We start from the raw sequence: 13,251 nt of genomic DNA on the forward strand, positions 1-13,251 counted from the left end.
AATAACACCCATTCAAGCGCTGTCTCACTTGGAACTGGCGCTGTGTACACGTTTGCTGTCGTTTTGCGTTTGGACCTCACGGCTTTGAACTCCTTAGCACTACTTTTCCGTTGGCGCCTGAATGATTATTGTCTTGTCGTTGTGGTTATATTTCGCAATGAACACGCCCCTTTTGAGTTTTACATCGACTTCCTGTGTGCAGGTGCTGCGGTCTTTTTGGAGTTCATGTTTCAATTCTTGGGGCTGACTTTTTCTTTTTTTTTTTTTAGAAGACTCACAATGCTGCGTCGAATCAATGCATCGGCGAATCGGTTCAAACTCCCAACAGCGGCCCTCCCACTTTGAATTGTCGACGGGCGGGTGTGCGCTGGGTGTTTGTGCGCGCTCGCTTATGCGCACTCGGCAACCCCAAACAGTTGCGCCGTGGACGCACATCTGGAGAGCAGCTTCGCTAATTAGGTCAAAGCACATCCAAGAGTATATTTTATTGGCAGTTTGTTTGTTTGACCTGTTTTATCCTCTCGGAATCTTTGAGAGCGGACGAGTTCGGAACAGAGCTGCTCCAGCAGCTGGATGAGCGCGGGGAAACATCTGCAGAAGGTGGAGCGTCCCGGGAATGAAGCCCGGCTCTCATAGGACATCGCGCAACCTGCGACATTTGACCTTGAATCGAAATGACTTAAGAAGGACGACCAGAGATGAGTCAACGAAACGCTGAGGAATTACGCTCTTTTCCACCGAGGGGCTTACCTTCATCTTCTACATCTTCATCTTCTCTGAAAAGACGCCTTGCGAGGCTGGCAAGGAAGTCCAGCGATGGTTCTCTTCGGTACGTGGGACGCTTTTTTCGTCAGGCTACGACTTCATTCCCAACAAATTCGAGACGATGTCGTTCCTCTGTTTTTTTTGTGTGGCGTCGGATTGTTATTTCCGCGCTCGCGTTGCTTTTTATCCCGGTGTTCCGGCTTCCTCCCACACCCCGAAAGCACGAATCGGAAGGTAACCGAAGACTCTGAATTGCCCAGGCGCGGAGGTGAGCGTGAACGGTTGGTTTTCTCACCCAAAATCGGCTCCAGCTCACCCGTGACCCGCGTGTTCTTTGAGCATCATCAAAGCAGTGGCGAGGCCAGCCCGGTTATGGGCGGGCGAGGACCCACCCAAAACTTGCCTTAGGCCACCCGATGAATTAGTCCTCAAATTGATTTGGAAGGGAAAAAAAACCCATGCGGTGGTATCGCCCAAAACAAAAAGTCAAACCTGTGAAAATCAGTTGAGAAAGGAGCAAGTCGGGACTTAATTTCAACATAGTCAGAATTTCCAGCTGCGTTAACGCCAATCGGCGGCTAATACTCGATCGACGACCCCCGCCGCCCGCGATGGATGCAATGACAGCCGACCGACCGCACGGCGACGCGTCAACGGCCGTATGTTATGCGTTGGCGCCGACTCGGCAGGGGCTTGGAACGACGCGTTGTGATGATCTAATGTGCGAATTAGGCACACGGCACCGTCGCTAGCGAATCCAAGAGCAAAGACCTTTGGGCCTCTGGCCCGGCGTATCCGATACGACGGGGAATGTCCGAGAGAGAGCGTGTTCGTTCAAGCGTGGCGTTTTGTCAGAAAAAGTTTGTCAATCTTACCGAGAGTCTTTCGTTTCGAGTCTCGTTTTTTGCTGTTCGGGTGTTGTTGTTTTTTTTCAGTTCGGAGAAAAACGCGGGCAGTATTAGGTCGCGTTCATTGCCATCGTCTACATGTGCTCAATCGAGTTCAATGCTAGTTGACACCAGGACTCCTCACGAAAGCCCGTTTGCACTTTTCAAAAGACGGACAGACGCTATTTAAAAATAATCATCAAAAAAGGAGTCGGCCGGGTGAAGGCGAGAGACTGTATAAAAAAAATTATGATTTTGTCTTCGTTTCTTTTCGGGTGTCGTTGCCATTTTCAACTGTGTTGTCTGTGACTCAAATGTTTTCTTTCCTAGAGCTAGAGACGAGCCGAAATGTTTTTAATATTCCTTTCCTCTGAGATGAAACCCTCATACACTATATACATATATATATATATATATATATATCCATGTCGTACACTCATTCGGTATAGAATAGTCAGCGTCACGGGGTCGGCCCGCACAAAGCGAGTTTCCGGCAATGTCACGACAGACTTTCCACGATCTCGCCTCGTGTCTATTTCAAGTGACGCACACAGCGGCGTCCGAAAGGTTTTGGGCCTTTGCGGAGTTTGGATTCGTACCCGCATAGAAGAGGCGGGATTCCGATCCGAAGCTACCTTCTCCTTTTGACTTGACTTGACTTTTCCCTCCTCTTTACGGCCCATTTGACCCATGGCGCCGAGGTGCAAACGATCGCAATCGTGTAAATCTAAGCCAAAAGGTAAAGTGTCAACGAGCGGTTCGGCTCGTGGCCCGCCGCCGCGCGGGGACCTCGGTTCGAGAGCCCGACCGGAGTTGCCCCCTGCTCCGGCGGGCTCCGCTTTACCACCGCGGTGGGTAAAATGGACAAAACAAATTCCGTGTGCAGGCATGGACGTGCGTGACAATAATGACGACGAAATAACGGGAGGGGCATACGTTACGGAAATGGCCTTTTGGAGCGATTGTATATCGACAGCAAGTGTGAAAAGAAACGACCGAGTCGATCCTTTGTTGTTCGACCCTGACCTTAACCCTAAAACGTGCCTGTGAGCGAGGGGGCGTCAATGGTTAAAATAACCAGCGCACGCCTTTGCAGTCCGGAGGCAAAGGGGGGGGGAAGATCTTCTGCAGCGGAGGGAGTCTCAGAGTCTACAGACGTCTCCGGTAACACCGCAAAAAGTCCCCACATTTGATAATCGCGGTTTTAGGAAGAGCCGTCGCTACCGGGGTCGGAAAAGTTGCTAAATATAGCGACAAAGCGGCTATTTTGGCCAACGCGGCGTAAGCTCACTCCGTCACGAGCCCGAGCTCCGCCGCCGGTCACCTCGGTAACCGAAGCCGCATTCGGAGACGAAACCCACCCTCCAAAACGACGCTGCTGTTTCAACCGCTTCGTATTAAGTGGACTGCAATTCTTCCCACTTTGTGTCTTTCGACAAAAGGAATGTCAGACTTTCGTATTAAAACATCTCGTTTTCTGCGTTGTCACATACAGTAAGTGTCATCAAAAGCAGGAAGGTGTCAAAAGAAAAGAGAAAAAGCTTCTCCCGTACGTTGACTCGGGGGATGCCACCCTGCAGATGAAGCCGCCGCTGGCTCATTTCACCAAACCCGAGGGATGCGCCAAGCAGAGAACGAGGACGCGAGTATGTTGCCGGCTGCCATTTTCGTTCGCTCAATTTCCCGCGCTCGGCTTCAGCAGAAGTCCGCCGAAATTGCCTTTCGCATTGTTTTGCGCGAGGGAATCCCTTCGTCGCCTCATTTTGGACATTTTCAATTGAGATGAGACTTTCTGTGGCTCTGACAAAGATGAAAACGGCGCCCGAATGCGTCCGTTCAAAGGTATTCGTCTTCTTGTTTTCTGTGAGGTTTGATGCCAATCTGCCGACGGGCTCGCTGTCGGTGTGATGGCTGAAGCGGACGCGTCTGAAAAGGGCCTGTTTAATCATCACATTTGCATCTCCGCTAATAAGGATCACACAGTGGCTCCGGAAAGTATTCGGACCCCCGCGAAGGATTTCAGCAAATGGCTGGAACGGGAAAATGGGAAGTTCATTTTTGCCCTCATCAATGCACACACAGGACCTCGTCTTGACAGGAAGAAAAAAACAGAATCGTTGAAATGTTTGCGGGTTTATTAAAAAAGAAAAAGGGAAATATCACACAGCCGTAAGTATTCGGACCCTTTGCTCAGTATTGAGTAGAAGCCCCCTTTTGGGGAATTTTTTTTCACGCCTGGATTCGGGGTTCCTCTGAACATTCGTCCTCGCAGATCCTCTCCCGTTCCGTCAGGTCGGATGGTGAACGTTGGCGGGCAGCCATTTTCAGGTCTCTCCAGAGATGCTCAATTGGGTTGAAGTCTGGGCTCTGGCTGGGCCATTCAAGAACAGTCACGGAGTTGTTCTGAAGCCACCCCTCCGTTATTTTAGCTGCGCGCTTCGGGTCATCGTCTTGTTGCAAGGTGAACCTCGGGCCCAGTCCGAGGTCCTGAGCACTCCGGAGAAGGTTTTCGTCCAGGATATCCCCGTACTCGGCCCCATTCGTCTTTCCTTCGATTGCCACCGGTCGTCCCGTCCCCGCAGCCGCATGATGCCGCCACCGCCGTGCTTCACTCTTGGGACCGTATTGGGCAGGGGATGAGCAGTGCCTGCTTTTCTCCACACGTGCCGCTTAGAATTAAGGCCAAAAAGTTCTATCTTGGCCTCATCAGACCAGAGAATCAGATTTCCCACCATCTTGGAGTCTTTCAGGTGTTTTTTTTTTTTTTAGCGTTGGGCCGTTGGCCGTCGGGCCACTCTGCCATAAAGCCCCGACTGGTGATGGGTGACTTTCTAGAACTTTCTCCCATTTCCCGACTGGATCTCCGGAGCTCAGCCCCAGTGATCTTCGGGTTCTTCTTGACCTCTCTCACCCAGGCTCTTCTCCCCCGATTGCTCCGTTTGTTTTCTGTCAATAGGGTTTGCTGTGTGTACATTAGTGAGGGAAAAAAATGAACTTAAATGATTTTAGCAAATGGCTGCAATATCACAAAGAGTGACAAATTGAAGGGGGTCTGAAATCTTTTCGTGCCCACTGCATTGGCATTTGTCTCCCCAAGAGTCAAAGTTTCGGTCCCACGTTTCCTTTCGATTGAAGTCAATTCGGCTCATTTGCGACGTAAAAAGCGGCATAAAATCCTTCACCCTTATCCGATTCTTACAAGCTCGGGCTCCTTTTATTCGTGATGCAAATCTCTATCCAATGACATACAGGCGCTTTGCATATACCTGTCCCTACATACCTACGTACTTTGTTATCGCTCACAGAAACGGGCAGTGAACAAAAGATGCACCGGGTTGTTCAATTTCACACTTGACGAACGGGCAGGCAGTCCAGAGACTCGGCTATCGAGATGCAATTTAAAAAGTACGTTTTCCAAATATCGCTCCTTCTTCTTCTTTTTGAACAAGCGCCACAAACAAATGCCCAAAACGTTTTGCCAATGCTCACTGAACCGAGGTCGAGCGGGGCATGCTGACATCTTCTGCGATGGCGTTCAGGATGTCGGTTTAAACTGTGTGACCTCTGATGCATTTTTCCTTTTTTTTTGGGGGGGGGGGGGGGGGGGCGGTATTTGGTCAGCTACAAAATTCTACTTCAGATGTGTGCGACTCCAGTTGTTCCAAATTGGGAAAGAAGTGACTTCAAAAGTAAGTTTACCCTAACCCAAATCAACAGTGCGTTTGGTTATTTGATTGAGAAATTGCGGCGCAGTATTTCGCGTTTATCGCTGCTCAAAGCCTCCGTGTGAAGGCTTCCTTCTCAGCATCTTTCTTTTCACAAATGCGAGCCGTTTTATATCCAAGCAGTGCGCTGAAGGAGCAGAGAACCTTTTGAACCATTGCGGTAAGAAGCTCACAAGCTTGCTCGGGTGCTGCGCAACCCCTTGATTATTTCGTTCATGTGCACCGAGAGCTGAGCGAGGAAGCAGAGTGGGCAACAGACTCTCACTGTGCTGTATGTATAAACTTAATTATAGCGCAAGGATAACACTGATTTGTAGACAACATGAATTCGATGTCATTATTGGTTTGTCTTGTTTATCTTCGGTTGTTGAATTTCCTCAACAAATGATTCCCCCCCCCCCTCGTTATCACAGAATCTTCGGCATCTTTTGGGTTGTTTGCTTGAACCGGATCGCTTGCTTTTCGCAAGCGCCCTTCAGCAGTCCGTCTTTTCACATTTGACTATTCAGGTCGAGTTGGTCTACCGGCAGCCCGTCCACCGGCCGGTCCGCTGAGGCCGCGGCTTTCAGACAGCCTTGTAAGAGCCGCATCCGTCACCACACTAACCGCCTGTCGGGAGTCTTCCTTCGCGGCGCCGCCTCCGGCTCGCCGTCCACGGCCACGTCCGCCCAAATCGGGAAAGGAAGCGGTACGTCACGCTCAGTAAAGCCTTTCATTTTCCGCCGATGTTGACGTCCTGGGAGTTTTGGTAACATATTGGCGAGTGCATCGGTTAATGCGGAGTTTATTTTGAGATATTCCAAAGCCGGCGGCATTGTGTTCCAGCGGCGAATGCGTCTGCCTCGCAGTCTTGGAATCTCAGCTCGGGCCTTCCTGTGCGGAGATTTCTACAGCCCGCTTTTACGTCCTAAGTCACGGGACCCGAAAAAACGCGCACAATGCCTTCTTAAGAAGCTTTGCGAAGTTGGGGAAAAACATCCGGTCATCCAAAAAGCAAAAAAAAAAAACATCCAAAAAGCAAATTGGGAACAGAAGGAAGGCACGCGTGACGCTAATATTACATCATCTGAACGGAGGGCCGAAAGCCCTGAGTTGGAGCATTCATCTCCCGTGGGTCCCACGTGAATTGCAGCGACACTTTCGCTGCCGCTGTGATCTCCGTCTGTCTCACACGCATGAAAGGGATTTGATTTCTTTGATTTCGGCACGTTGTCGTGTTTCTTTTTTGTTTTGTTTCTTTCTTTCGACACCGACGTCCTTCCCAAGAAACATACCTTCGCCTGATTGGGGGACTTTTTTTTTTCTTCATGCTTTTCATGATTTTGTGGGCGGGGCTAAGACACTCCCCCACTATATAAACACGAAGTGCCCTTATGATTAAGAAGCTGGACTAACTGGTTCCAAACCCTTCTTGTCGTTTTGATTGTGGCGAATAACTTGTTAAACCCTCCAAACACCCAACGCAGGCAGTTGCTCCTCCATTTGTGTCCATCAGCAGCTTCAGCTCACTTCGTCATCTATTTCACATCACAATTACGGAGTTTGCGGCTCGGCCCAACTCGTGGTCGTGCGATCGTAAATATTGACCGAGTTGAGCCCGAACATACTGTTTGAGTCAAATTTGACAGCGACAACAATAAAACCTCAAGGCCATTCTTTCACCTTGACATTTGATGACCTTTCCTGAAGTGACTCAAAAATGAAAATACTTTTCAATGTCGTTCTTTTGCACAGGTGCTGCAAAGTTTGTACACCGGTGTCTATTCTGGGTCAAATCTGACCCATTTACCAGTTTGCGTTAAATCAAGGAAAATGGGGGGAAACTGGAAAACGGTCGATTTCTGGATTATTATTATTATTATTATTATTATTTTTTTTTTTTTTTAATGGGACAGCGATAGCAGTGCGCTTCCATCACATTTGCACAAAGTTCTCGCAGAAACGGGCAGAAACTGTTGTTCTTTGAAGGCTCGTGTGGGAATGGTAGAACAGAAGTCATACAGGGGTCAGAGGGTGCCGTGACCCAGGTGCGAGTCCGACGCCCCCGCACACTTGAGCGAAGCACCCCGGCCGGCGGAAAGCCGCCCACTGTATCGTTGTGTGCGTTTGCCGGTGGTGCGTTAAAAGCTAAGGCCGATACGTAAGCCATACTTCATGTCCCGATCGTACACGTGAACTATGTATCAAATGAAGAACTGCAATCGAAACAGAGCAATAAAAAGCTTAGTGTGGACTGTGGACCTTCCTTCCCTTACGATATAGAACAGGAGCGTCAAACTCATTTTTGTCAAGGGCCGCATTGTAGTTCTGGCTTCCCTCAGATGGCCGTGAGGGCTGTGAAACCATAAGAAAAAGGTTTGGTCGGCTCACCGTAATATCACGTATACACAACAAATCTGCGGATAACGAGTTTTGAAATCGCAGGTCGAGGATGAGAGTTTGTTCGATTTACTCTCAAAGGTGTTTGGCAATAAGACATGCTTGCAATAGCTCAACATTATTCATTGTTAAATACGAAAATGTGAAGTGTTGGTACAGATTTGAGCAATACTCAAAGACGTTGACACACACGATTTGCTTCCGCGGGCGCCAGCCATAAAATGATGCGACGGGCCAGATCTGGCCCCCCGGGCCTTGAGTTTGACACCGGCGCCGTAGCAAAACATACTGTACGGATATGACGTTTTCTCTCTGTTGTCGTGTTGCAATTCAGCGAGTGTGACGGACGCCCGAGGCGTGGATGACCCGTCCGAGCTGTCCAATCAGCTCAGCGCTCCCGGAATCTTGAAAATCTTTGGAAGTGACATCTGTAAAGGGGCTCACTATAAGAGCGTCCTGGCCACGACGCATTCCAGTGCGAAAGAGCTGGTCAAAGAGGCCCTCCAAAGGTGAGGCATCATCCGTCTGTTTGCCATATGTGATCGTTTGTCCGCGCGTCGTCGTCTCCTCCGAACAATTCGGGCATAGAACGCGCACACGTGTTTATACTCGATGTTCTGTCCGTTGCGTTGTAATTGCAGCGTTGTGCTGCGCACGTGTGCCAAATAGTCAGTTTAATAGCTCCGAGAGTGGAGCGCAAACCGCAGTGTTGGCAGGAATTCTCCCCAGAGAGAGCGAACGTCTGTTTGTCTTTGCTTCGATTTCAGCCCCCAAAAATGGAACCGAGCGATGAACACCGGTGAAATTCGACATGTTCGCTGTGAATACACACCGCGAGAAGCCTTTAGCTGAGACGCAGTCCGTCGAGGGAGGCAAGGCCGACTTCAGATCGAAGAACTTTTGAACTGCTGTACGTGCGAAAACGGGAATTCGATGGACGTGGAGCCGCGCGAGAAGGACGCAGACGTGCTAACGACCGCAACGTCTGCTTCGCGGTTCGGAGATTGTGCTCAGGCCCCCCTGTGAAGAATGTGCATGTTCTCCACGTGCTGGCGTGGGTTTTCTCCAGACGCTCTCCTTTCCACCCGCATTCCGAGAACACGCGCGTAAGGTTATTTGAAGATCCCAAATTGTACATGGGTACGAATTGGAATGTGCGTGCGCTTACATTTGCCCTGCGATTGACCGGGGGCCCGTCCGGACTGTACCCCGCCTGCCTTCCCCCCCCCCCCCCCCCCCCCACACAGTCAGCTGGGATAGGCTGAAGTTTACGCGCAACCCTAACGAGAACAAGTGCAATTGAAAATGGATGCGTGAAAGACACGCTTGAACATGTGCCAAGGGAGACGACTGCTTTGAATCTCGTTCCAAAAAGACGGGACGCCGTAGGCGTTTCTAGCCCGAAGCGCCCCTAAAATGATACCGGCATCCCTAAAAGTGTGAAACCAGAGTGCTTTTTTTTGCTTTGTTTTTGAAACAGCAAATATAAAGCAACTCCCACTCCCCCCTATTGCCTCCAAAATGGTTTGGTCCACCCAGCGATTACGGCTTAAACCGGGATTGGTGGCACATTTCTTAATTTCATTTCCCCCCCACTCAGTACAACTCATTATTATGATTAGCAGTCCTCATTTTTGCTGCATTTAATCATCGGTCACCGTTTACGTTGTTAGGCGGGCGCTCGCTCCCGTAGTTTTCCAACTCTGGGAAACAAGTACCACGGTCCTCGCTTTGAATTGGATTGAGAGAAGTTGGTTGTTGTGTCACGTACACGTGATGACGCCAAAGCCGAGGTGCTATCGAATAGCTTACTGGCTGGCACGGGCGGCAATGGCCGAGCCCGTTTTGGGAGGTGCTGAAGCGCCCCTAATTTTCAGCCCGGGCTCATTCAAACTCTGATCGGAGAATGACATCTGCTGGCCGCAGCTCACTTCCTGGTATACTTTCCATCTGTATTATATTTCAATGATTGTCACCGGCACAAAAAGCAACACATACTTGTGGAGTGAATCCTTTGAATTAAGTCTCCCAAGATATGATGAGGCCTGACAGGCTTGTTTGTTTTTCTAACGCATTTTTAGCCCCAATGTTGGTCGAATGGTCCGAATTGCGAACCGTTATGAGTTTTAGTTTTCCCTCTGACGAGCTAGAGATGCTCAAATGGGCGAACCAATTTCCTGTACGATGGCGCAACGTTCGGAGCGATCAATACCTTTAACGCGGTAGACGGCGTGTCCTCATCGAGATCGCGGGTGAGCTCGAGCTTATCCCAGCTAACTTGGTCGCCAGTCCGTCGCGTGGCACACATAGACGAACTGCCGTTCACACTCAGATTGGCACCTGCGGGCAATTCCCAGTCTTCATTTAGCCCGACATGCATACGTTCTTTTTTTTGTTCGTTTTCAGTACGGTGCCAAGCCTTTGCTTTCTTTTTTTTCCACCCAGGTACGGCCTTGGAAAGGCAGAGGCAAATTCCTATGTTCTGTGCGACACCATCGGCTCCATTAGTGAGCGTCGGTGGAAAACCGAAGGCTTCAGGGTTGTGGGCGACAACGAGAAGCCGCTCCTCCTGCAGTCGCTGTGGAAGCCGAGGGAGGGCCTGGCGAGACGCTTCGAAATCCAGAGGCGAAGCCTGGTGGAAGAGCAGACGGCCCAAGAAAAAGACACCATCACTGCTGGTAGGGGGCTTCTTGACAGCCTGGGCCTTTCAATAAAGCGTTGTCCGTAATACTGTCAATCTAGTTTTCGAGTTCTGACAGCGTTTCGCTCTGTTTTTCCAGACGACCGAAGCGCACGTATCAAAGTGCCCTGATTGGTTCTAAATTTGGTCTTGGGTTTCATTTCGTTCTGTACAAATGCCCAACACACCGAAGTCAACGAAGACTGCCGACATTGTAGCTTGAATTAAACCTCGTTCGTTTTTTGAACACGCTCCATGATCCCGTAAAGGTTGTGCATGGAAACAAGTCATCCGCTTGCACGAAAGCATGATGCCATAGAAAACCACCCCCGACTTTCCATAGATATTAGTAGCGCCGCGTGATTTCTACTGGAAACCCTGGCTTTCGTTGACACAGCTGCGGTCGCGGTGTAAGAGTGCGTCCTGTTTGGCATTTTGCTCCGACGACTGGCACAGCGTGCGATTGTCTTCTATCAGTGTGGGTGATCGCGTTCGGTTTCCACGAGCTGTGTCTTTCTTTCCACCGAGGTCTGCTTCCCGTGTGTGGACGATCCGGCTCGACTCTCGCATTAGCGCATGCGAGGTTCACACGCACACTCGCGGCACTTTATCACCAGGGGAAAAAAGTGTCGCTTTCCCATGAACTCGGTCCTTATTTGTATAGCGGGTTATTCGCACAGGCCGTGCTCAAGCTAATTCCCGTACTCGTTTCTCCATTTCCCTGATAGGTATCAACGCCCAGGCCCGTAAGCTGCAGAAGAGTCGCTCCAGAGTTAACTCCAGCCTCACAGAGAGAACAATGAGTCGAAGCCAGAAACTCCGGAGGAGTAAAAGTGACATCGACCTTATTGATGACGAGTCAGAGAGCAAAGACAATCGGGATCAAAGTTTGTCCCTGAGCGGAACATTAGCGGAGAGCCATAAGTGCCCAGAGGCGAGGGCAGAACCGAATGACATTGAACTTGTAGCACCCTCTAAGGGGGATGGTAGGGCGCAGGCTAAAACAGAGACCCTCTGTCCGCCGAGGCCGAGAGGTGAGCGGGAAAGAGAGGAGTCGGAGAGGGAGGAGACCGAAAGTAGCGACGATAACACCACGCAGTACTCCATTCACCCGCCTCACGACTGTCCGTACCTGCTGCTACTACACGGCCGCAGCCTTGTGCAGGTATCTCATTCACTCACGCGCATGTGCGTACAATGTGGAGGCGAAATGATTCTCTGCATTGAACCCGTCCCAGAGGGGCAGCGAGCGAAGCTTGTTGCTTTGCAAAGCTTGTTGGCGAGTCACAATTTCTGCCGGTGTGGTATGATGGCACGCGACTTAGCGTCTGGAGCTGAGAGCGCTAACAATCGTCGCTGTGACAATCGTCGAAAGTCAAAACTGTATATCTGCTGTGTCATTGCAACTCGGTCAAATGACGTCGCTTTCGCCATCTACGGGGGCTGTATCGACAATTCAGTTGCAGCGATGTACGAGTCGCTGCAACTGAAATGTATTGCGGTTTGAGATACGGACGTCGTTTTGACTCGCCATGATTCCAGTCACAGGGCTCGGGTGAGCCCAACTTCATTCGCCTCGTTCTAACTTCATCTAAAATAATCTGAAAAGGGACGTGTAGTCAGAATCCAATCTTCGTAATTCACTCCCACATATCTACAAATGACGAATGAGACCCCCCCAGACACGTGAATGGCAAACGCTACGTCATTTATCCTAGGCGAAACGAGGTTGCGGATATCCCAAATAACAATCGTGGATAGCAAGAACGTAGTTGCAGATATCCCAAATGTTCTGACAGTGTCAATCAAAAGGGAGCGTTGTTCTCTTCGAGAAGCCAGAAAGTTCGATACAGCTCTTGTATCGCTTGTCGTGGATTGTGCAAGCGGTCGTAATCTCGGCGGCTGTCTGGTGCATTTTAGACTACAATTCTTTCTCGTGGGAGTCGCGTCCTCGTTTCTTTTTCCTCTTCTATGTTCCACGTATTCTTTTTCTCCGTTCGTCCACAGTTGCACTCACAGCAGATGGGAGACGTCCCAAAACAACGAGTGCAATCGTTTCAAGTTAAAGTGGTAATAGATGCAGTTTCTGTAGCAGGTTGCAGGTGGCTGGAGCCTATCCCAGCTGACTTTGGGCCAAACGTGGTGTCCACCCTTGACTGGTCATCAGCCAATCAGAGGTCACATATAGAGAAACAGCCTTCACACTTACGGACAAATCACACGTGCATCCAACGCGCATGTTGTTGGCCGGAGTAAAATTCCACAAGAGGGCTTGAGCCGAGATTCCAAACCAGAACCTCGCGACGGCGAGGCAGAAACGCTAACCGCTCGCCGGCTTTTGCTGACCCCAGTAAGACTAACCAGATTTTGCTTCCAGTGTATCGCAAAACTGTTTCATCCTCAGTTCATATTTCATCCATGTGTGCCTCTCCATCCGCTTTTGTTCGTTCCCTTTCAAAAATGAGGGTACTGTAACTGTATTTGAGCCTGGCCCAAATGATATCCTGCGCCACGTTTGAACATGGCTAGGGTCGCATAATATGAACTGAAGACTCAAGTAGGCTATTCAATCAAGAGCATGAAATAAACGCGAGAACGTGACTGTTTCTAGTAGCTAGTATTGCACCATCATTTGAAACGACTGGGAAAATCATGTACAATATCGACTGCATTGCAGCCTTCACGTTTTGGTGACAAACAAAACCCTCGTCACGCTCGTGTAACACTGTTCCCTGAGGAGAAAATAAATAACGTGAAGTCAGCAAAAGCGTAAGCAGAAAACCAGAACAGTGACGAGGAAGGTGTAAAACACAAC

At 49.9% G+C, this 13,251-nt stretch overlaps 1 protein-coding gene across 7 annotated transcripts in view; it reads left to right on the forward strand.

Annotated features, from left to right (window-relative positions):
- Positions 1-406: 406 nt before the first annotated feature.
- The window catches only part of radil2b (Ras association and DIL domains 2b), a 33,426-nt gene continuing 20,581 nt past the window's right edge, over positions 407-13,251 (forward strand). For 4 of the 7 annotated variants that reach the window (XM_061705777.1, XM_061705775.1, XM_061705778.1 and 1 more), the window contains exons 1-5: positions 407-829; positions 5,887-6,065; positions 8,091-8,265; positions 10,202-10,434; positions 11,165-11,601. In XM_061705777.1, coding sequence (XP_061561761.1) covers positions 699-829; positions 5,887-6,065; positions 8,091-8,265; positions 10,202-10,434; positions 11,165-11,601 — 1,155 coding nt within the window. In that variant the 5' untranslated portion in view covers positions 407-698. Of the gene's footprint in view, positions 830-5,886; positions 6,066-8,090; positions 8,266-8,701; positions 8,863-10,201; positions 10,435-11,164; positions 11,602-13,251 lie in introns of those variants that run through there. The other 3 variants (XM_061705779.1, XM_061705780.1, XM_061705781.1) reach the window with 3 other exon arrangements.

This window comes from Phycodurus eques, chromosome 19, assembly GCF_024500275.1.
Source record: "Phycodurus eques isolate BA_2022a chromosome 19, UOR_Pequ_1.1, whole genome shotgun sequence".
Classification (NCBI taxonomy): Eukaryota; Metazoa; Chordata; class Actinopteri; order Syngnathiformes; family Syngnathidae; genus Phycodurus; species Phycodurus eques.